Raw genomic sequence first — 25,202 nt, forward strand, 5'->3', positions numbered from 1 at the left:
CGCCCGCATAATAGGGGAATTGACTTTCCACAATGCCCATAGGGAGATATACTGATGATCCCCCATGTCCTTCATGGCCTCCTGAAGTCCGTTTCTCCCTCCATACTCTTGCACAAGGAGTTCTCTTCCACCTCGTCACAATCAGTCTGACGTCCATCAAGGGTGGAACGGGATCAGGTGGTGTGAATCAAATTGGAGACCTTGGCTTCCAGAGGAAATGCCAAAGAGTTACCAATGTGGATTCCTCCTCGGTGTCTGCTACAATTGGAACACCTCCTTCCTCTATTTCCATCTCGGAACCTGTGTCTTCGTTATCAGGGGAGACGGCCATAGGGTTCTCTTCAGGCTTTTGCCCTGCATTAGCGGTCGCCACCCCTGTGCCCGATGATGAGGCTTGCTCAGGGATGGGCTTCCTACTTCTGAGGTGGTCATTTTGTAGGACACTAGTCCTGTTTTCTCCAGTATGGCTCCAGGGACCCAGCAGGAGCCATCTCCGAAGTTCCTCACATAGACCAGATCACCTGCCTTGAATATTCTTTTGGATCTTGCAGAGTCGTAATTTATTTTTTGGTTCTCTTGTTGGGATTCCACCCTCCCTGCCAGTTTTGGGAATAGAAGGTTTAATCTCTTACAAAGCCGTCACTCCATTAACAGTTCCGTTGGAGCGATTCCTGTTGCAGTAGGAGAAGTGGTCCTATAATCAAATACAAACCATGCCAATTTGGTCTCTATGGACGCTGCCGGTTGCTTTTTCATGCCAATTTCCTCCAGCCCATTTGACGACAGATAATAAGGTGTTGTTCAGGTGTGTCTGATGCCATTGGATTGCTTGAGGTTTTGGATCTCACCACTGGTGAAAGCAGTGCCAGTGTCGGAAACCAGGACTTATGGTATCACAGGCTAGCAAAAGCTCTGTCGGAGTATCTTGATTGTTGTGTGGGAGGTCGTGGAACCTCCAACCATTTGGAGTGTACATCAACCAGGATCACTGTTGGGTGTCTGGGAGGCACCGCCATGCTGGCAGGGACACTGTCAGGGTTCCAGGCTGACTGTGCTAAGGTCTGGGTGGCAGGTTGTCCATGTCCGTGATCGGGCCCGGGGGTGCCTTGCCCTTAAGGGTGGGGTGAGGGGGGGCTCGATGACTCCATAAGAGGTAAGTTGGGTGCAGTTGGGGAGAGTCCTGAGGCTGCGGTGGAGACGGGTCGAAAGATTTGGCCACATAATCCGCCAATACTCTGCCTGCATCAGCGCAGGAAATGATGTAAGTGCGGCCTCAGCAGGACATTCCTCGTCGAGGTCAAAAAAAGGGCAAATTGCCACTAAATAGCGGTGTCTTTCAGCACCAAAAAACACCCTGCTGGATGCTCCCAAAACAGGGCTCTGTTCTGTCCTATTAAACGGTACCCTATGTAAACAACACTAGTTAGACCTCAGCTGGAGTGTTGTGTACAGTTCTGGGTGCCACACTTTAGGAAGGATGTGAACGCATTGAAGAGAGTGCAGGAAGAGGTTTACAAAAGTGGTTCCAGGGATGAGTAAATTGAGTTATGAAGATGAATTGGAGAAGTTGGGACCGTTTCCCTTGGAGAGAAGAAGGCCAAGTGGAAATTTGAAAGAGATATTCAAAATCATGAGGGGGCTGGACAGAGTCGATAGGCAGAAACTACTTCCGCTCATAAAAGGATCGAGGAGGGGGGCACAGATTTAGAATGATTTGCAGAAGAAACAAATGCTATGTTAAAAAAATCCTTTTCACACAATGAGTGTCTGGAATAGACCGCCCGGAAGTGTTGTGGAGGCAGGTTCAATTGAAGCATTCAAGAGGGCATTCAATGATTATTTGAGTAGAAACAGTGTGCAGGGGTATCAGGAAAAGGCAGGAAAATAGCAGTAAGTCAAAGTGTCCAAAATGTTTGGAGAGCCGGTGCAGACATGAATCATTGAACCATAGAATTTACAGTGCAGAAGGAGGCCATTCGGCCCATGGTGTCTGCACAGCCCTTGGAAAGAGCACCCTACTTAAGCTCACACCTCCATCCTATCTCCGTAACCCCACCTAGCCTTTAGGACACTAATGGGCAATTTAGCAAGGCCAATCCACCGAACCCGCACATCTTTGGACTGTGGGAGGAAACCGGAGCACTCGGAGGAAACCCACGCAGACACGGGAAGAAAGTGCAAACTCCACACAGTCACCCGAGGCCGGAATTGAACCCGGGACCCTGAAGCTGTGAGGCAGCAGTGCTAACCACTGTGCCACCGTGCTGCCCCCACGATAGACCAAATGGTGTCCTTCTGCGGCATAACAATTCTGTGATAATTCTCATGCATGCAGGAAAGGCTGGAAACATTATTGAAAATCTGTTTATTCTTCCCTTTTGAATGTTCAGCTGAAGGTTTAGGCCCGGTACATTATTCCGTAGTGACTATTAAACTGAACTTGAGGATATTCCAGTTGGAATTGCAGTTAATGATTATATAATAGCCCGCATGGGGCCTACGGGGTGGGAATGATTATCTTCTCCCTGATCCTTGCGGAGTACGAGCTTCCCTGCCCTATCTCGATTAACCTCTGAATAAAAGGTCAGGCAGTAAGGCACCAGCCAGAAGAGGAACCTGTTGGGATATATCAGGCAGTGTAAATATTGTGTTGTAAATCAGACAATGTTTCTTTATTTTGCTGGGTGTGGACACCCCGTGTCCTCATTAAAGGTTAGATATGGGAATTTGGCTATTTTTTATTCTCCTTAATCTAGGGGTGTGAAGTGGTAATGCCAAACTCAGGGGGGAGGGTGGGGGGTGTCAGTGAAATTGAAGAAGGCAGTTCAGTATCTACAAAATTAGTTGGAAGTGGACAGAACAATTGAAAAGTGATGCAAACAGGGAGGGAATAAGTAAGCTATGAATGGTGAAATGAATAAAGATGACACCACACACAATACATAGCATGTCAACCAAAGCAGAGCGAAAATCAAGAAAGCCAGTAGGATGTTGAACGATGTGGCCAGAACAGCAGTATACAATGATGAGGAAGGAGCTGTGTTCCCTCCAAAAGCTGGTGATTCGAAACAAACCTGCTGGACTTTAACCTGGTATTGCAAGACTTCTTACTGAGCAGCATACAAGGCAGAGAAGGTTGTGACCCAAACTATACAGTGCTCTGGTCAGCCACAGTGTACAGCTGGTTGCCAAAAGAAGGTGATCCGTTCAAGAACTCCAGGCAATGTGAAGAACAGCAATTAAACTGACCCTAAATGTAGAAGGCTTGAGTTATAAGAAAGGACCTGGGTTTTTTGGCCTGGAAATGAGGGGACTAGGAGGTGATCTTACATGCGTGTATAAAGCTGCTAAGGGTATGACCAATAGCAAACCCCTTGTTTCCTCCCACAGTCCAACGATGTGCAGGTTAGGTGGATTGACCATACTAAAATTGCCTTTAGTGTTCAAAGGTTATGTGGCGTTATGAGGATACGGCGGGGGAGTTTGCCTGGATACGGTGCTCTTTCAGAGCATTGGTGCAGACTTGATGGGCCAAATGGCCTCCTTCTCCACTATAGGGATTGCAATGGAGAATCATGTGATCTGATGAACTTAACACTCCCGCCCCATCCTGACTAACTCATACAGACTAGGAATTGAACCTGGTATATATGATCCGGTTCCTCATCACTTAGCAACTGACCACTTTGAATCTCAAACAGCAAAACTCCTTGTTAACTGTGGGGAGTGTCATTACAGAGTCACTGATCTCAGCCGCACAAGTGTGATTAATTGCCATGTTTTTCTGCTCAGTCGCTCTGGCTCACTGCCATTCACAATTATTCCCCTTTACCTTGCAAACCCGAGCCACTCTTGAGTAGATAACTTTTCCATTGCCGTTGTCCACTTCCTGCGCACGCTCAGTAAAAAACAAATACACTTTGTCATCCTCTGCGTTGTTGCTCTCTGCGATGGCATGGATCTTCACAAATTTGGGGTCTGCGGAGGAGCACAGAGAATTAAACCAAGCGCAGATCATGCATTGGCATTCTGTACATGACCACAAAATCTTAATTGAATCCAAAACAACTCTAGCCTATATAGAATCCAGTATAACTGTGACTGATTATATTTATTAGTAATTAAAGACAAAAGACTAATTGTTCTTTTGCGTGACGGAATCAGAGTTGTCCAAAGCTAACTGGAACCTGACTGCAATGTTACAATAGCTACTTTTCACTCAGGTTAAAGCTCTACGATCAAACTGCAAAGGAGGAGGCAATTCGGACCATCGTGCCTGTGCCAGCTCTTTGAAGAAGCTTTTTAATTAGCCCCTCTCCCCTGCTTTTTCCCCACTGTCCTGCACATTTCCCCCCGTTTTCAAGTATTTATTTAGTTCCCTTTGCGTTTGACTTTCATCTCCCCCCCCCCCCCCCTCTCTCCTCACCCCCCCCCCCCAGTAAAAAAAGGGAGCCCTTGTCACTCCCCAGAGCTCAAAGATTCAGGCTGCTGCTCATTCGCGACATTGCACCACACAAAACTAGACAACCGAATTGGAAAACTGGAATGAGGCTGATGCGGGGAATGGGAGTTTGCTCAAATTATACCTCACCTTGGAGCCATGTTGAGTCGTATTGTTCAGTGCGAATCACGCGACGATGTCCCAGGCTGCGGAAGAATGCCACATCCCGGCTCATGAAGTCCGAGGAAATGCCAGCATACAACTCACCCTCTGTAAGCACAAGCAGGATGGATCAATGAGTTTAATACATTGTCCACATATTCCGACTGGAGCAAGTAAGTGGGAAGGGTGTGGAGAATAATTGTTTGCCGCACTGCACTAATAAGACCTGCTAATGATGGGAGGGTAATGATAAGACTGATAGGATGTCCAAACTGTCAGAAATATGTTCACAGCAAAGACCTGAATGGGCCAATGATATCTATAGCATAGGGAACAGTTCCCTGTGTAGTACAGCATACAACCACCACTAACATACCGCATGCTTCATAGCCTTCTCGCTAGCCTTTCCTTAGTATGTGCTAGGTTGCTGGTAGTGGACCTTGGCCGGAGGATGCTGGACAACATTGAAGTGGGTTGGTGCTATTAATACCAAAAATCCTTCTCTGTTGCATCTGTGCGATTTCATCCCACATGTCATTGATAGCACTCTTTGAACCAGTTATGGGTTCAAGCCCCACTTCTGCATTTTAGCACATAATCAGGCTAACACTTGGTGTCATACTGAGGGAACACTGGACTGGTGGAGGTATCATCTTTCAGATGAAATGTCAAATTGAGTATCTGGTGCCTCTTCATGTGGATGTAAGAGATCACCCCATTGTATGATTTAATGAAAAACAGGACAATTCTTCTGGTGCCCTGGCTATCATTCCTACATCAAAACAGCATCAACAAAATCAGATTCAGTGTTTCATTTATTCTGTCTGCAGTGAAAAAATTAGCTGCAGAACTTGAAAAAAGTTGATTCATTGGTCCTGAAGTACATTGCGATGTCCAGAGGAGCCAACTCAACGTGGGGGCCAATTTTCCTGACCTTTGCAACCAGACAGACCCTGGCCGGGATTCTCCGCCGGCAGGATTCTCCGTTATGCTCGTGCCCGGGGGTTTCCCGACAGCGTGGGGCTGTCCCACAATGGGAAACCCCATTGACCGGCTGGCGAAACGGAGAACCCCGCCGGCCGGTCGAGGCAGAAATGTGGCGCGGCGGGGCGGGGAATCCCGGCCCCTATTCCCAGGGAATTAATCCATCCCTCAATTTTTTCCTTTTGCCATCAATAGCTGGAGACAGAAAGCACAGGGGGCAATGAGACGGTTTTGTGGGGTTATAAATGTGCTGAGCACTATTTTAAATGCTCTGTTAATGCCCTTGTTAAAAAAAAAACAGGGCACTAATTTAATGAAGTCGTTAACCTGTTTAATTTGAACAAGTTAATGGCTTGGTTGATGGAGCTCAAATATAAATTGGAGGTCCCACCAGGGGCTGTCACCCACTTTTATTAGTTTAATTAATTGATCATTTGTTTTATTCAAAAGAGAATATAATTAGTGGTGAGAGCATTAAACAAGATGAGACACTATAAATAGCCAGGGGGAAGGGGAGTGCAAGCATTTGAGAATGTGATTCATTGTGGGTGGCAATACAGGAATGTTGGTTTTTAATGCAGTGAGGCCAAGAGGACCTTTGTTCTAATGTTCTTGTGCACAATAAGCTTTGTTTTCACCATTTAATGGGATATTATAGCATCACGGTCATGACACTTGACGAGGAGCCCAGAGACCTGCAGTGATGCTTTAAGCTACCTCTTTTACTACGCTGTTCACTGTAACACTTCTGCCTGATCTCATGGTTGTTGTGGGAGTGACTGGTGGGTTACAAGGTAATGTAATCAGGGTGCTCAAAGTGAATTTGTCTGACACTCAAACCCATCTATTCCATTACAATATGTGGGCTGATGTGTCCTTAATCTACATTTTCAGGGTAAAATCAGTTTCGAGCAGCGACAACTTTAATTTGGGTAGCACCTTTGAGGTATTGTAACAGTTCAAGGCACTTCACAAGAGAATAATCAGAAAAACATTGACATTGAGACAAAGAAGGAGATATTGGGACAGGCGATTGAAAGTTTGGTCAAAACAGAAAGGTATTAAGGAGCGTCTTCAATGAGCAGAGAGAAATGGAGACATTAGAGAGAATTAGAGGCATTAGGGCCGAGACTGCTGAAGGCACGGCCACCAATAGCGAGATGAAGAGAGTTGGAGGTGCACGAGAGGCCTGTTGGAGGATTGCAGAGATATTGGGCACTGGAGGATGTTGCAGAGACAGGGAGGGTTTGAAAAAAAAATTAGAATTTTAAGTTGGGGCGTTGGTTCACACACATCATACAAAATGGAACGGTGAAGCACACAGTTAAATGTACGATTCACATTTGCAAGGAAACTGCATTGAGCCACCATCCTCAGCAAATCTCTGCAGTTTGGATTTGTATCTAGTCAAGCTGATGGCTTTTGAGCTTCCATGTGGAATGGTTTTCAGGCAGTCAAATCATTGTGGTCACAGATCCATGTCATCATAATTAACCATAGAATGGCAAGGTAACTGGGAAAATAGTTAAGTGTTCAGTGTCAAACAGTGACAGCGTCAACAATAAAAACAGAAAATACTGGACAATCTCAGCAGGTCTGACAGCATCTGTGGAGAGAGAAGGGAGCTAACGTTTCGAGTCTAGATGGCTCTTCGTCAAAAGATAGAGAGAACTGGAAATGGGGTCAGATTTATACTGTAGTGGGGGGGGGGGGGAGTGGAGCGGTGGGGCTGGATAGGAGGCCAGCGATAGGTAGAGATAGACACAGATGTTGCGGACAGAAGATAAAAGGAATGTAAATGGAGGTGCTTAAGACTAAGCAGGGTGCTGTTAGTGGCTGATAAAGGCTGATAGTGGCTGATAATGACAGCTTCAATCAGTTGCCATGGGCACAAAGACCCCTCAAACTAAGAGTATTATTGACACTGATAAGGTACAGAGACAAACAACAGCGATGATTCTGGATATCAGGAATCTTAAGTTTTTTCAAATTCATTTACGGGACGTGGGCTTTGCTGGCCATGCCAGCATTTATTGCCCATCCCTAGATGCCCTTCAGAAGGTGGTGGTGAGTTGCCTTCTTGAACCGCTGCAGTCCTTAAGGTGTAGGTACACCCACTCTGCTGTTAGGGAGGGAAGTCACGAGGGAAGATTTTCACCTGTTTTTTTGGGGCAAACAAGAGATTTCCAAAATTAAGAAAGAAAATGAACAAGTTTAATTGTTAATTTGGCAATTTTTTGTTGGGCTCCTGGCATGCGTTGAGCCCAAGCAATACCGGGAAAGTTCTAGCACTGGGGGGAAATGGCCCTTGATTGGGGCCTTCCTTGGCTTCACTACTTAATTCATTGGATTGGGTTTGGCTGTGATGCCCCCAGAGTGGAATAGCCTGCCCTTATTCTCAACGCCAAGGTTCACTCATGAATCATATTCGACAACTGTACCCAGAAAAAGAGTCAATGCTTTCAGGAGCGAATGTCATCGCAACCATAAATTTTGCAGGTTAAAACCGCTGAATTAGGAGTCGCAGATTGAATGATTGTTTATTAACTCTAACTGAGAAAAGTGTGGTTGGACAAGATAACTCAGAAGTTCTGGGTTTTGCTGGAACTGTGAGAGTTAAATTGGAAGCCATCCTGTGAGGTTACCAGTTTAGAAAGTAAGTAAGTAAAACTGGTGGTGAATATTCCAAAGACGTGTGCGGCAGGAACATAAAGCACAATTCTCCGCAGGAATGTGGACCATTCCGCACTGTATACATACTGGAGAGTGCAACTTATAGTCAAGAATGAATTAACTACACATATAAATAAGCTGTGCCTGCCGCTGACTGACCCCTGCAATGCTATGATTTATTACTGTCTTCAAATACACATCAGGCAATTAGGTCATCCTGCTTGTTTAAACAGGACAGTGTGCTATTCATCCATATTAACGTGCATGATCTCTGTTAGACCTTGCCTCTGAACTATCAGCAGCAAACGGCTACACTCCATATGTTGTGTGTAGCCTGCAGTATTTGCATGTGCTTCACAGACTCTTTTATCCATGAAGCAAATGGAAACAGATGAAGTTGCTGGAGACCAGAATTAATCCTCAAAGGCAAATTTATATTGAAAGCTGAATTCAATTGCACCCTTACCAAGGTTGGTCCTGGAGGTATGTGTGAGTTGTGGTTGTGTGCGCACACGAAGACACACACACAGACATTTTCAAGCATGCACAGGCACAAGCATGCACACACACAGACACATGCAAGCACATGTAGATCCTCAAGCATACACAGATGTCCTCAGATGTGCATTGGCATATACATGCATGCAGATGCATGCACACACACGCAAACACATGCTTATACATACAAATGTATCCATGCACAGACAAATACATGCATGTACAGACACATGAATGCATATATGGCCACATTCATGCATTCACGGACACATTTGTGGGCAAACCTGCATGCACATACACACTCACACACAAACAGACGTGGAGCTGCACGCAAACTCAAACACGTGCACTGATAGTCATGAAGGAAAGATTTGCATCTATAGAGCACTTTTCATGAAATCAATTGTCTCTGAGCCCTTTCCAGCCAATGATGTACTTTTGAAGTGTTTTCATTGTTTTAATACAAGAAATAAAGCAGCCAATTTATACAAATCAAACTCCCACAAACAGCAATGAGATAATGAACAGATAACAGACTGGATTCTCCGGGCCTCCAGCCACATGTTTCTTGGTGGCGTGCCTTTTGCTGGCGGCGGGATTCTATACTCCCATCGAAACCACCCCACGTCACTGGGAAACTCACGGGCGGAAGTTCATTGCCGACAGGAACAGAGAATTCCAATGGTTGGAGAATTCCAGCCAATGTTTTTCTGATGTTGGCAGAACTGGAGGAACAGCGCCTGATCTTCCGATTAGGCAAGTTACAGCCTTAGAACAGAACAGAGAACATACAGTGCAGAAGGAGGCCATTTGGCCCATCGAGTCTGCACTGACCCACTTAAGCCCTCACTTCCACCCTATCCCTGCAACCCAATAATCCCACCTAACCTTTTTGGATTCCAAGGGCAATTTAACATGGCCAATCCACTTAACCTGCACGTCTTTGGACTGTGGGAGGAAACCGGAGCACGCGGAGGAAACCCACGCAGACACGGGGAGAACGTGGGGACTCTGCACAGGCAGTGACACAAGCCGGGAATCGAACCTGGGACCGTAGTGCTGTGAAGCCACAGTGCTACCATGCTGCCCTTCTGGACTTAACATTGAGTTCAACAACTTCAGACTGTGAATTTTCTCCTCCACCTTCACCCCATTTTCATTTCTTCCATCGATCATATTTTTCTCTCACTATAGTCTCCCCTCCCCCGACCCCACCCCTCTAGGGCCATGTGTACCCTGTTCCAAGTTGTCCTTTGACATACTGCTTACCCCGGTTCTTCCATTAACGTATTCTGATCTCTAACTGTGCCACAGTCAGCACCCTTCTTAGCCAGGATCACCACCATTTACATTCCCTTTGTCTTTTTGTCTATGACATTTTTGTCAATCTCCACCTATCGCTGGCCCTCTATTCAGCCCCACTGCTCCACATACCCCCATACCCTCCCCCAACAACAAATCTCATCCTATTTCCAGTTCTCTCTAGCTTTGAGAAATGAAATGAAAATCGCTTATTGTCACTACTAGGCTTCAATGAAGTTACTGTGAAAAGCCCCTAGTCGCCATTCCGGCACCTGTTCGGGGAGGCTGTTACGGGAATTGAAACGTGCTGCTGGCTTGCCTTGGTTTGCTTTCAAAGCCAGCGATTTAGCCCTGTGCTAAACAGCCCCTTAAATGAAAATCGCTTATTGTCACAAATAGGCTTCAAATGAAGTTACTGTGAAAAGCCCCTAGTCGCCACATTCCAGCGCCTGTTCGGGGAGGCTGTTACGGGAATTGAACCGTGCTGCTGGCTGCCTTGGTCTGCTTTCAAAGCCAGCGATTTAGCCCTGTACTAAACAGCCAGAGTCACCTGTCGTGTTGGGTGTTCCGGTACACAAACGAACCAACACGGTTATAGATGGTACAACTCTGTTTTATTGTTCTGTACAATAATAACTATTAACTTCGGGCTGTGGTTCGTACTTCACCAGCTAACCTGTGGACCCAGCCCTAGCACTATCTTGGTGAGGCACTCAGCACATGGTGTATGTCTGAGTGGCACGCTGTGAGCTCTGTGCTCTGAGCTATCTCCTGGTAGAATGAGCGGGAACTGTGGTGCTCTCACTGGTGATTGGCTGCGATGTTGTGTGTGAGTTGGTTTGTCCAACTACCTGTCCATCAGTGTGTGTGTGATTGCACCATGATATGCTAATGTGGATATCATGACACCCCCCCTTTTCACAATGATATGTGCCTACATGCTAATTAATATTGGTGTGCACTGAGTGCATCTGAGTATGTGTGCAATATTTACAACATGTACATGAGGCTAAACTATATACATAGGAAGGTGTCAGGTGCAACAGAGCAATGAGGTTGTACCACTAACAAAACAAATGCAATCAGCAAACATCGAAAGATAACGTCTGGAAAGACAAGAAAGAAACACGTTAACAGTACTGTAAAACAATTCAGTGAGTCCAATGTGCTAACAGGCTCATAAGTCCAGTCTATCAGGTGGGCGACAAATTCGGGTTGACCGCCTCAAGGGTGGATCAGGATCCACCGGCTGAGGAATGGGCCTGGCCACGGGCGATAGAGGAATAGGCAGAGTGCCAGGAAGCTCAACGAAGTCGACATCAGGGACAACAGGGGGCGTGGCACCGGTGCATGATCTCGTAGTGAGCGCGGAAGCAGCCGAAGGGCCCGCCGATTACGGCGGCGAATGGAGCCATCAGGCATGCAAACCAGGAACGAGCGGGGAGCCACGCGGCGGAGAACCTCGGCGGTTGCCGACCAGCCACCCTCCGGTAGGTGTATGCGGACGTTGTCTCCAGGCGCCAGGGCAGGGAGATCAGTTGCCTGAGCGTCATGTGCCACGTTCTGCTGAGCATGCTGCTGTTGCATCATTTGCAGTACTGGAGCATGGTCGGGTTCAGGAACATGAATGGACGGTACAGTGGTCCTGAGGGTGCGACCCATGAACAGCTGGGCTGGCGAGAGGCCTGTGGACAGTGGGGCCGAGCGATAGGCCAGCAGGGCTAAACAGAAGTCAGATCCGGCATCAGCAGCCTTGCAGAGGAGCCACTTCACGATATGGATGCCCTTTTCCGTCTTGCCATTCGACTGGGGATGCAAAGGGCTGGACGTCATGTGTGTAAAGTCGTATGAAGCGGCAAAAGAAGACCATTCTTGGCTCACAAAGCAGGGCCCGTTGTCAGACATGACGATGAGCGGAATTCCATGGCGAGCGAAGGTTTCTTTGCATGCTCGGATGACAGCTGATGATGTCATGTCGTGCAGGCATGTGACCTCCGGATAATTTGAAAAATAGTCAATTATAATGATGTAGTCCCTGCCGAGCGCATGAAAGAGGTCCACACCCACCTTTGCCCAGGGGGGTGTGACCAACTCATGGGGCTGAAGTGTCTCAAGGGGTTGCGCCAGCTGAAACCTTTGGCAGGTGGGGCAGTTGAGCACCATGTTAGCGATGTCGTCGCTGATGCCCGGCCAGTACACAGCTTCTCGGGCCCTCCCCCTGCACTTTTCAACTCCGAGATGGCCTTCGTGCAGTTGTTCGAGGACAAGCCAGTGCATGGTGTGTGGGATCACAATCCGGTCCAACTTTAGGAGGACACCACCAATGACGGCCAAGTCATCCCGGACATTGTAGAATTGTGGGCACTGCCCCTTGAGCCACCCTTCCGTCATGTGGCGCATTACACGCTGTAGAAGGGGGTCAGCCGAAGTCTCACAGCGAATGTGGGCCAGACGTGCGTCAGTAGCCGGCAGATTGGCCGATGTGAAGGCTACTTGTGCGTCGACCTGACTAACTAACCCCTCCGATTCGGGCGGTGTGTTCACTGCCTTGGACAGAGCATCTGCGATGATGAGATCCTTCCCTGGGGTGTAGACAAGTTGGAAGTCATACCTCCGGAGCTTGAGCAGAATGCGCTGGAGGCGAGGGGTCATATCGTTGAGGTCCTTCTGAATTATGCCGACCAGGGGGCGATGGTCGGTCTCCACCGTGAACTGCGGAAGGCCATACACATAATCGTGGAATTTGTCGATGCCGGTCAACAAACCTCGGCACTCCTTTTCAATCTGCGGATATCGCTGTTCTGTGGGGGTCATGGCCCGCGAGGCATAGGCGACCGGGGCCCATGATGCAGTGTCGTCCCGTTGCAGGAGTACCGCTCCAATGCCGGACTGGCTGGCATCAGTCGAGATCTTTGTGTTCCGAGTGGTGTCAAAGAACGCCAATACCGGGGTGGTGGTGAGCTTGATCTAGAGCTCTTCCCATTCCTTCTGGTGTGCAGGCAGCCACTGGAATTCCGTTGTCTTCTTGACCAGGTGGCGAAGAGCCGTTGTGTACGAGGCAAGGTTGGGAATAAACTTCCCCAGGAAGTTGACCATCCCGAGAAAGCGTAACACTGCCTTCTTGTCCGCCGGCTGCGGCATGGCTGCGATGGCTGCCACTTTGTCGGCATCCGGCCGCACCCCTGACCGGGATATGTGGTACCCCAGAAACTTTAGCTCAGTTTGGCCAAAAGATCTCTTGACTCGGTTGAGGCGCAGGCCGTGTTCTTGTATCCGAGCAAAGACACGCTGGAGACGACTGATGTGCTCCTGTGGTGTGGTGGACCAGATGATAACGTCGTCAACATAGATGCGTACCCCTTCAATGCCCTCTATCATCTGTTCCATGATACGATGGAACACCTCGGATGCTGAGATGAAGCCAAACAGCATCCTAATGTAGCAGTATCTGCCAAAGGAAGTGTTGAAAGTGCACAGCTTCCTGCTGGATTGATGCAGTTGAATCTGCCAAAAACCCTTTGAGGCATCAAGCTTGGTGAATATTTTTGCCCGGGCCATTTCGCTCGTGATTTCTTCCCGTTTGGGTATGGGGTAGTGTTTCCCCATGATGTTGTTGTTCAGGTCTTTTGGGTCGATGCAGATCCGGAGCTCGCCGGAGGGCTTTTTTACGTACACCATGGAGCTGACCCATGGCGTTGACTCCATGACCCGGGAAAGCACTCCTTGGTCCTGCAGGTCCTGCAGCTGCTGCTGGAGGCGGTCCTTGAGTGGTGCTGGGACTCTACGAGGTGTGTGAATGACCGGGGTGGTGTCCGATTTGAGCCGTATTCTGTCTGTGGAGGGCAGTGTGCCGATACCCTCGAAAACCTCCTGATTGTGGGCGAGGAGCGAGTGGAGCTGTGCCCTAAAGTCTGCATCCAGGAAATTGGACGTGCCTTCTGGAGACAGAGTGTGTACCCGCTGAACGAGGTGGAGGATCTTGCACGCCTGTGTGCCTAGCAGAGAATCCTTCGAGGATCCAACTATCTCAAAAGACAGTGTGGCTATATGTGAATTGTGTGTAACCTCGAGCTGGCAGGACCCCATGGCCGGGATAACGTTTCCGTTATAATCAACCAGCTGACAGTGGGATGGCAGAATTGGTGGTTTAACCTTCAAGGTGTGGAAGGCTGACCATGCAAGGAGATTGGCGGAGGCACCAGTATCTAAGCGGAATGTGATTGGTGATCGGTTGACCTTTAGGGTGGCACACCATTCATCGCCCGGAACAATGCTGTGCACTGGCATCGGCTGGTGGGTCCGACTTGGCGACATCCGGTTCCTGTTTATTACCGCAACGCGGAAGGGTTCCCGGTCGTCGGTATCACCGGTCTGCATGTCGTCAGAGTATGACTCAGTGTATGGGGGCTGAATGGCCCGCACGTCCCTGCGAGGCTGGCGGAATTGCGGAGAGTTGGCAGGTTGAGCTGCTCGACAGCAGGCAGCGTAGTGGCTCATCCTGCCACAGCGGAGGAATTGTCGAGTTTTGGCTGGACATTGCCGCTTTAAGTGTGCGGATCCACAGTTGCTGCACGTCGTGACGTCATGGCGTTCGTTGAGCCACCGCGGTCCTGCGTAGAGCGCGCCTGCGCATCCCGTCCCTCTGCGTCAACGTCGACTCTTTTGGCGCGTACAAGTGCGGGAGGCCGCGGAAAGCGCGCGAAATGGCCGCCCTCATCCGGGCCGCGGGCTGGGAGAAACTCGATCGACTGGACCCGCTCGGCCTTGTAGGACCCCTGCCGTGCCGATGCGGCCGCCTGGAATTGGGGGTACCGGCTGGTTGCGTTTTCGTGGAGGACGCAGGTCTCGATGGCGATGGCTTGGGTGAGCGCTTTATTTTGAGGAGCTGCTGGCGGAGGGTGTCCGGGGTGACCCCAAAAACTATCTGATCCCTAATCATGGAGTCGGAGGTGGCCTCATAGCCGCAGAACTGCGCGAGGATACGGAGGTGTGTCAAATAAGATTGAAAAGGCTCATCCTTACCCTGCACGCGCTGCCGGAAGAGGTACCTCTCGAAGCTCTCATTAACTTCGACGCTGAAGTATTCCTCAAATTTTAGAAGGACCGTCTTGCATTTCGCCTTGTCCTCGCCTTCCACGAATGCCACGGAGTTGTAGATGTGGATGGCGTGTTCCCCGCCGTGGAGAGGAGGAGGGCGATCTTCCTGGTGTCCGATGCATTCTCGCTGTCTGTGGCTTCTAGGAAGAGTTGGAAGCGCTGTTTAAACAGCTTCCAGTTGACGCCAAGATTTCCAGCGATCCGGAGTGGCTGTGGCAGGTTGATGGTTTTCTTTGCGCAGGATGGCGGGTTTCTGAAGAGGTGCACCTAGGTCTCACAGTCGCTGGCGAGTTTCCAATCCTGGTATCATGTCGTGTTGGGTGTTCCGATACACAAATGAACCAACACGGTTGTAGATGGTACAACTCTGTTTTATTATTCTGTACAATAATAACTATTAACTTCGGGCTGTGGTTCGTACTTCACCAGCTAACCTGTGGACCCAGCCCTTGCACTATCTTGGTAAGGCACTCAGCAAATGGTGTATGTCTGAGTGGCGCGCTGTGAGCTCTGTGCTCTGAGCTATCTCCTGGTAGAATGAGCGGGAACTGTGGTGTTCCCTGTTTTATACTGCGCGTGCTCTCACTGGTGATTGGCTGCGATGTTGTGTGTATGTTGGTTGGTCCAACTACCTGTCCATCAGTGTGTGTGTGTGATTGCACCATGATATGTTAATGTGGATATCATGACATACCCAGACTCAAAACATTAGTATCCCACTGTTCCAGTTTTGACCTGTTCTCCTGAAAGGTCAGCACAAACACCCTCCCAAAACTGGGGTGGTCTCGATAATGTCATCAGAACCCAATTGCAATTCTAACTTTGTTTGACAAAGGGTCATCTAGACTCGAAACGTTAGCTCTTTTCTCTCCTTACAGCTGCTGCCAGACCTGCTGAGATTTTCCAGCATTTTCTCTTTTGGTTTCGGATTCCAGCATCTGCAGTAATTTGCTTTTATCCAAGAAACAGAAGTTGATTTTCATAAGCAAAATACTGCAGATGCTGGACACAGGAAATAAAAACAGAAAATGGTGGGATGACTCAGCAGGTCAGGTAGAATCTGTGGACAGAAATGGAGTTAATATTTGAGGTCTGTGACCTTTTGTTAGAATTCTGAGGGAAAGCTTGCAGATCTGGAACGTTAACTCTGTTTCACTCTCTGCCAACCCTGCCCAGTCATTTTGGAATTTTCATTGAAACCTCACAAAACAATCTCAGTTCAGTAATCGTGACCCAGTAAGCTCACCAACAGGAACAGATCCAGGCTGGGCTGACGGGCGGAACCACAGCTCTGAGCCGGTTTGTGCACTGAACATTTTAAAATAGTTTTTAGTCAATTAAGGGGCAATTTAGTGTGGCCAATCTTGACCCTGCACATCTTTGGTTGTGGGGGTGAAACCCACGCGGTCAGAGGGGAGAAAGTGCAAACTCCACATGGACATGATCCGGGTCGAACCCGGGTCCTCGGCGCGTGAGGCAGCAGTGCTAACTACTGTGCTACCGTACCGCCCCTTGTGCGCTGAACATTGCAGGGTTCTGCAAATTGTGTTAGGATGGAGCGTGTGTTTCTGGCGGCTTGTGCCGTGTGTATGGATGTGAGATTAGAACAGTTAAGTATCGACATTCCAAACAAATGTTACTTTGCGTAGACCTGTAGGAGCCGAGATAGACAATTGAACTTTTTCTATCCATGCTAAGATCTGCCTGCCAGTTCAAGGCATTCGTTTAGTTATTCATATCGCTGAATTGGGAGGATAGTCCAAGGACGTTTATGAAGTTTAGCATCAGTTGCAGTTATTGCCAAATTTGATGCATTATTAACTCAGTCAGCACAGTGTATTTGTTGATTTATTTGCTTTCTTCTAATCTTGGGCTATTGAACACAACTCCTGTTGGAAGCCACAATTAAACATTTGCAAGTCCCCGAGGTGAGAGAGTAAAAAGAGAAATAAGTATCAAAAAGATGTATCTGCGAGAGCGACCGAGGGAAGTGGGTTGAGATCAAAAGAGAAAATGCTGGAAAATCTCAGCAGGTCTGGCAGCATCTGTAAAGGGAGAAAAGAACTAACGTTTGACACAAAACATTAGCTCTTTTCTCCCCTTACAGATGCTACCAGACCTGCTGAGATTTTCCAGCATTTTCTCTTTTGGTTTCAGATTCCAGCATCCACAGTAATTTGCTTTTATCCACTGGGCTGATATGGTGGGGCAGATGAGAAATTGGGCCAGTGAAGAAATTCACCCTCTCGCGCCACGCTTCCAGCTTTCCGTGACGTCAAGTCCGTTGACATCTCCCGGAATATGTCCAGCTCAAGTCGGCAATCCTATCCTGGAACCCAATCCCACCACAGGCTTTGTGTTGAAAAGCGGGCTTTGTGGCGGGCAGGAAATTGCCTGCTGCGATTTAAATGAAGCCCGGGGGTTACAATCTCCTGTTTTTGGCAAAGGCGGGCATGTTTCTGACTCATTCCAGATGATCAACTGTCCCTTATTTTGACTGTTTGTCCCTTAAGGGAGGCCTTTTGTTCCTTATTTCTAGGACAGCCTGTGGGGAAACTAAGGTGAGAATCTCCTCACCGGCCTTGTTTTCTTTGTGAGCAAGGGCACATGGGGGAGTTACGATGTTATGATCAGCCTCTACTCCTATGGCACAGTACCCCAACTGCACCCACCCCCAGTCCCACGATTGATGTATCTTTCTTTTTTAAAAAAATTTTTGGTCACCCTGCTGTTACCCACCTGGTTGGAGCTAAAATCAGGCCCAAATGTGGCAAACATTTCCCTGGCCTGTGGTCAATCTGAGGTTTCTTTTGAAAGTGACAGTAATTCTTGCTAAACCAGCCAATTTCAAAAGCACCAATGTCACCATGCACAAAGAAATCCAAGTCTTTAATTACAGGAAAAGCTCAAGGATGGAAGCTTGCAGCTGTGAACGTATTGTTTGACTCTGAAATGCAGCACATTGAAAAGTGTGTCTCAATTAAAATAGATCTGACTGAATTGGATGAAATTACAAACATGTAAGGACATCAGAGACCCAACTAACTGATGTTTCTCCCTGGAGCCAAACCACATCTCATTTGGTTCCTTCCTGTTTTTTTATCACTTTGCTTGGCTCCATTGCAAAGATGTTAACCCCAATCCTATTGAACTTTCTTCTCTTCTCCCTCTGTCATTCCCTCTGCCCCATTTCCACAAAAACGATTTGCATTTTCATAGCGCCTCTGATGTAAGAGACTATCCCACGTATTTCACAGGTGTGTAATCAGTCAAAAGGAGGGCACGATCAAATGGAAAAGTTTCCAAGTGTCATTTGTGGAGGGTTTTGCTGGGAGTTTCCCGCCGGCGCTGCCTGAGAGTTCTCCACCGCCATCTAATGACACACAGCCACTCTTTTGGGACATGGGGAGTTTCTTACCGGTTTAGCCCACACTTTGGGCAGGATTTACTGACCAACCCGCCGTGTGTTTTCGGCGACAGTGGCTGCCCGCCAGCGGGATTTTCTCGTCCCGTTATGTCAATGGGATCGCCATTGACTGCCCCTCATCACCAGGAAACCCGTGCGCCGTCGGTGGAATCGGAATATCCCGCCGCATGAACAGCCGATAAATTCCGCTCGTAGAATTATTTTCATCACTGGGAGCTGAACTCAGATTGGGCCTCCATTTTGAAAAGGTGCTCCGATTTCTAACTGAGCGTGTGGGACCCTCCCCCCCCCCCCCCCCCCCCCCACCCACATAGGGGGTGAAAACCCCCCAAGTGAAGACACACCGCTATTGTGTCCTGGGGGTCCCCCCTTTCAGGCCCCCCTTCCAAGACTCCCACCCGTTCCCCCCCAATCTCCCAGAGGCCCCTCCTTTCCTGTTGTGCTCCTTCCAACTTGACATGCCACCGGGCAATCTTGGCATTGCCAGGGTGTCAGTGTCAAGGTGCCAGCCAGGCAGTGCCAAGGTGCCCACATTCCAGTGGGAGGACCAGGGGGCCACTCTGCACTATCCTTGGTTACCCAGGAGCCTCCGATGGCCTGAGAGACACCCCGGGTGCCGTTCCGCCTGGTCCACGTTTGTGTGGACCAGTATTGAATGACACCCAGCTGGGAACTCCCTGGGGAGGCCGTTAGATAATAATAATAATCACTTATTGTCATGAGTAGGCTTCAATGAAGTTACCGTGAAAAGCCCCTAGATGCCGGGATGCTGGTAATTCACAGGTAAGTAGGTCGAAGTAGATTTAAGGCCTACTTATGTGAGTGCGGCTCAGTCCTGCCCATTACGGGTGGGAACCTGATCTGATTCCTCGTGGGACTTGAGTAGATCCCGCGAGGCGTAGCAGCTACCAGGAAGAGCTCGGGAGGTTTCACTCGGCACCTACTGGCCGGTCGAACCAGAGCTCGTCCGTAATGTCAAGTCGCATGAGCAGATAGCTAGGAAAGGCGATCAAAGGCTTGCTCAAATTGGTAGGTTTCATGGAGTCTTAAGTGAAGAGAGAGAGTTAAAAGGCCCAGGAAGGTTTCACGAGAATTCCAGAGATTGGGACCTGAACGATTGAAGGCACAGCCTCCGATGGTGGGACAATTAAAATCAGGGATGCACTAGAGGCCAGAATTGGAGGAAAGTAGAGTTTATTGGCCTTTGATACCGGGCAGCACGGTAGCACAAGTGGATAGCACTGTGGCTTCACAACGCCAGGGTCCCAGGTTCAATTCCCTGCTGGGTCACTGTCTGTGCGGAGTCTTCACATTCTCCCCATGTCTGCGTGGGTTTCCTCCGGGTGCTCCGGTTTCCTCCCACAGTCCAAAGACTTGCGGGTTAGGTGGATTGGCCATGTTAAATTGCCATTAGTGACCAAAAAGGTTAGGAGGGGTTATTGGGTTACGGGGATAGGGTGAAAATGAGGGCTTAAGTGGGTCGGTGCAGACTAGATGGGCCGAATGGCCTCCTTCTGCACTGTATGTTCTATGGTGATGTATGGGTCCACTACAAGCTTACAGTTACTGCTGGGTCATTTTGGAGGAAAATTCTTCAAGTTGGTTGTCACATTGCCTCCATTGCAGAAATAATTCATTGGCTCTGAAATACTTTGGAGTGTTCTGAGGTCAGGAAAGGCCCTCATATATATGCCTGTGCTTTCTTTCTATTAGTGGTGTGGTATAGAATCCTGTCACGCAGGGCAGCAAGAAAATATTTTGTGGATTAATTTATTATGCCTGTAATTCTAATCCTAAAGATCAGAGATAATGGGTTGAATTTTCCTGGCCCTGTGGAGATGGGTTTAAAGGTGAGGGGAGAAGCCAGTGCACCTGGAGGAAACCCATGCAGACACGGGGAGAAAGTGCAAACTCCACACAGTCACCCAAGGCCAGAATTGAACCCGGATTCCTGGCATAGTGAGGCAGCAGTGCGAATCTGGACACCGGTGAGGGCCCTCCTATTGAGCCTCCTGCTTTCCTGGTCCATGGGGCCAGGAAAATCTCGCCCATTATCTTTGATCTTTAGAGCTAGCATCTTTAATTGGGTGTTGAACAAGGTTGTGGCTAATTATGTGGCTGCCGCAGTTCCAGCAGGAACACTGAGGACATCGATGGGCTCACCACCTGCAAGTGGTCCCGACATGGGCGAGTCTGATGTCCAAGGAAAATTTGTCCGAATAATGCAGAGCCTTTAAACATTAGATGTAATAAAATGAACGGATTAATGTTTCAGGTTTATCGGTACTTGCAGTATAGTGATGTAGTTGACTTCAAGTAATTTTGAAGACCAGGTGCCTTACCTATAAACATTGGATTTATTAACCACCTCGAATAGAAATCGTCAGTTCAACACCTCATCTATAAGGTAGCACTTCGGACAGTGCAGCACTCCCTCAATGTCATCCTAGGTTAAGTGCTCAAGTCTCTGGATTAGGGCTTGAACTCCTGACCTCGTGACTCTGAAGCAAAATGCTACCAACTGAGCAACAGCTGGCCTGTGAACCAAAACGTATGGTCTCAGTTTTTTTAATTTTCGATCCACATATGGGTTTTCTGACCTTAGCTGACCTCTGCTCAACTGAGGTCATCAGCAACATTTCACTTTGACTCTTAGCTCCTCCCCAAAGCTGTGCTGACTGGTTTAACCGCTCGGTACAAGACACTCTCATGAAATATGCAGGTCTTTTCTCCAGATAAATTTTGTAGTGGTTCCCTGCAGTACAATTAATACCAGCTGGCGTGTAGCATGGTAAAACGTTCCTAGGTGCTTCCAGGGCATTATCAAACAAAAATTGCCACTGTGACACAGGTGACCAAAAGTGGTCAAAGAGGAAGGATTTAAGGGGCGTCTTAAAGGTGGAGAGAGAGAAAAAGAGAGAGAGAGCGAGAGATGAAGAGGCAGGAGGTTTAGGGATGGAATTCCAGAACTTCGGGTCTGGACAGTCAAAGGCATGGTCAATAGGGAGAGTTGACCAAATCAGGCACAGCCTCAAGAGGCCAGACTTGGAGGTGCGCAGAAATCTGAGACAGTTGTAGGGCTGGATGAGGTTACAGAGATAAAGAGAAATCGTAAGTGCAGAGAAAATCTCTTAATTCACAATATATTCTTTTATCCGTCAAACCAGCCCAGGGACATCCTACCATGGAGCAAATCATTCTCATCCTTACTGAGCTCAGAATCAGAAACGCACCAGGTTTATGACTAACAGCCATGTATTCAACCTGTAGTGATTCCTTATTTTCCCTGAGCCTCTGAATGTTCCTATCAGTCCTCGCCAATTGCCGTCCCCCTTTACTGGACTCTCCCATCAGTTCCAAAGGTGCCTTGGATTTATTTTTCGGATTCATGAAGGAATCCTCAAGTTTGACTCCAATGAGTGAGAAGTTAATTGAGGACAGTTAAAAACTAAGGCATAGACTTCCGGGTGCGGCGATGACCAGCTGAGTCGCACGTTTCGGCAGCTCCCGGTGTAACGGACTTTTGGGCTCTTAATAAGAGCCCCAATGGCAATTTTAACGGCTAAAAGTACTGTGCGGTGAACCAGAAGGGAATCCCCCCTGGATACGGACAGAAAAAGGAGAGGAAGGTGGCCGGATTGCGGTGGATCCTTTAGAGCAGCGGCAAGGAAGGCAAGCAAAAACCAAGATGGCGTCGGAAGGTGGCAGTTTAATATGGGGCCCTGAACAACACGAGTTTTTGAAACGCTGCGTGGAAGAACTCAAAAAGGAAATAAAGAAGAAGCTGTTGGCCCCGATATTACAGGCGATCGAAGGGCTAAAGGAGGAGCAAAAGACCCAGGAGCGGGAGCTTCGGGTCGTGAAGGCAAAGGCTGCCGAGAATGAGGACGACATACAGGGCCTGGTGGTGAAGACGGAGATGCACGAGGCACACCATAAACGATGTGTGGAAAGGCTGGAGGCGCTGGAGAACAACGCGAGGAGGAACAACCTAAGGATTCTTGGCCTTCCTGAAGGTGCGGAGGGAGCGGACGTCGGGGCATATGTGAGCACGATGCTGCACTCGTTAATGGGAGCGGAGGCCCCGGCGGGTCCGCTGGAGGTGGAGGGAGCATACCGAGTGATGGCGCGAGGACCGAGAGCAGGAGAAATTCCTAGAGCCATAGTGGTGAGATTCCTCCGTTTTAAGGACAGAGAGATGGTCCTTAGATGGGCAAAGAAAACTCGGAGCAGTAAGTGGGAGAACGCGGTGATCCGCGTATACCAAGACTGGAGTGCGGAGGTGGCGAGAAGGAGGGTGAGCTTTAATCGGGCCAAGGCGGTGCTTCACAAAAAGAAGATAAAATTCGGAATGCTGCAACCGGCAAGACTGTGGGTCACATATCAAGGGAGGCACCACTACTTTGAGACGGCGGATGAGGCGTGGACTTTTATCGTGGAAGAAAAATTGGAATGAGCGGGTTATTAAAAAAAAGAACGTTTGAAACAAAGTGGTGGGGCGAGTATGGGGCGCGAAGAAGGGGGGAAAGAGGAGTTTTATGTTATTAATCCTGCGATGTGGTAACTTTTCTCTCTTCCACAGGAGGTGGTGGGGGGAGGAAAGGAGGTGGAAGAGATGGGGCATTGGCCATTGGGGGCGGGGCCGAGGGGGAAGCGCGGGCTCAGTTCCCGCGCTATGATAATCATGGCGGGAATAGGGAAGCAGGAAGGAGGGGGCATCGCACGGTGCGAGCCGAGGTCACGGGGGAAGCCGAGTGTCGGCCAGAGTTTGCTGACTTCTGGGAGCAACATGGGGGGTGTAACTACGCTAGTGGGGGATCTAGCGGGGGGGGGGGGGGTGGGAGGGGGGAATTATTGGGCTGCTGCTGCTGGGGAGAGGGGGGAGCTGGTATGGGGTGGGATGGGCGGGGGGGCACCGCCTGGGGGGGACACAGCTGCGTGGGAACCGGGTGAGGAGCTGGAAAAAGGGGATGGCTAATCGACAAGGGGGGGGGGGTAAAAAGCCCCCCAACCCGGCTGATCACGTGGAACGTGAGAGGGCTGAACGGGCCGATAAAGAGGGCACGGGTACTCGCACACCTTAAGAAACTTAAGGCAGACGTGGTTATGTTACAGGAAACGCATTTGAAACTGATAGACCAGGTGAGACTACGCAAAGGTTGGGTGGGGCAGGTGTTCCATTCGGGGCTAGATGCGAAAAACAGGGGGGTGGCTATATTAGTGGGGAAGCGGGTAATGTTTGAGGCAAAGACTATAGTGGCGGATAGCGGGGGCAGATACGTGATGGTGAGTGGCAAACTACAGGGGGAGACGGTGGTTTTGGTAAACGTATATGCCCCGAACTGGGATGATGCCAATTTTATGAGGCGTATGCTAGGACACATCCCGGACCTAGAGGTGGGAAAGTTGGTAATGGGGGGAGATTTCAATACGGTGTTGGAACCAGGGCTGGACAGGTCGAGGTCCAGGACTGGAAGGAGGCCGGCAGCAGCCAAGGTGCTTAAAGATTTTATGGAGCAGATGGGAGGAGTAGACCCGTGGAGATTTAGCAGACCTAGGAGTAAGGAGTTTTCGTTTTTCTCCTATGTCCACAAAGTCTATTCGCGAATAGACTTTTTTGTTTTGGGAAGGGCGTTGATCCCGAAGGTGAGGGGAACGGAGTATACGGCTATAGCCATTTCGGATCACGCTCCACATTGGGTGGACTTAGAGATAGGGGAGGAAACAGAAGGGCGCCCACCCTGGAGAATGGACATGGGACTAATGGCAGATGAGGGGGTGTGTCTAAGGGTGAGGGGGTGCATTGAAAAGTACTTGGAACTCAATGACAATGGGGAGGTCCAGGTGGGAGTGGTCTGGGAGGCGCTGAAGGCAGTGGTTAGAGGGGAGCTGATATCAATAAGGGCACATAAAGGAAAGCAGGAGAGTAGGGAACGGGAGCGGTTGCTGCAAGAACTTCTGAGGGTGGACAGGCAATATGCGGAGGCACCGGAGGAGGGACTGTACAGGGAAAGGCAAAGGCTACACGTAGAATTTGACTTGCTGACAACGGGTACTGCAGAGGCACAGTGGAGGAAGGCACAGGGTGTACAGTACGAATATGGGGAGAAGGCGAGCAGGTTGCTGGCACACCAATTGAGGAAAAGGGGAGCAGCGAGGGAAATAGGGGGAGTGAGGGATGAGGAAGGAGAGATGGAGCGGGGAGCGGAGAGAGTGAATGGAGTGTTCAAGGCATTTTATAAAAAATTATACGAAGCTCAACCCCCGGATGGGAGGGAGAGAATGATGGGCTTTCTGGACCGGCTGGAATTTCCCAAGGTGGAGGAGCAGGAAAGGGTGGGACTGGGAGCACAGATTGAAATAGAGGAAGTAGTGAAAGGTATTAGGAGCATGCAGGCGGGGAAGGCTCCGGGACCGGATGGGTTCCCAGTTGAATTTTACAGGAAATATGTGGACTTGCTCGCCCCGCTACTGATGAGGACCTTTAATGAGGCAAAGGAAAGGGGACAACTGCCCCCGACTATGTCTGAGGCAACGATATCGCTTCTCCTAAAGAAGGAAAAGGACCCGCTGCAATGCGGGTCCTATAGACCTATTTCCCTCCTAAATGTAGACGCT

At 49.1% G+C, this 25,202-nt stretch overlaps 1 protein-coding gene across 1 annotated transcript in view; it reads right to left on the minus strand.

The window, feature by feature from the left end:
* Positions 1 to 25,202, minus strand: part of sema3h (sema domain, immunoglobulin domain (Ig), short basic domain, secreted, (semaphorin) 3H) — a 282,277-nt gene that overhangs the window by 74,279 nt on the left and 182,796 nt on the right. Inside the window, exons 6-7 of the mRNA XM_072472149.1 lie at positions 4,592 to 4,711; positions 3,833 to 3,978 (exon numbers count right to left, since the gene is read on the minus strand). Coding sequence (XP_072328250.1) covers positions 3,833 to 3,978; positions 4,592 to 4,711 — 266 coding nt within the window. The remainder of the gene's footprint in view (positions 1 to 3,832; positions 3,979 to 4,591; positions 4,712 to 25,202) is intronic.

Source organism: Scyliorhinus torazame, chromosome 13 (genome assembly GCF_047496885.1).
Source record: "Scyliorhinus torazame isolate Kashiwa2021f chromosome 13, sScyTor2.1, whole genome shotgun sequence".
NCBI classification, from domain to species: domain Eukaryota; kingdom Metazoa; phylum Chordata; class Chondrichthyes; order Carcharhiniformes; family Scyliorhinidae; genus Scyliorhinus; species Scyliorhinus torazame.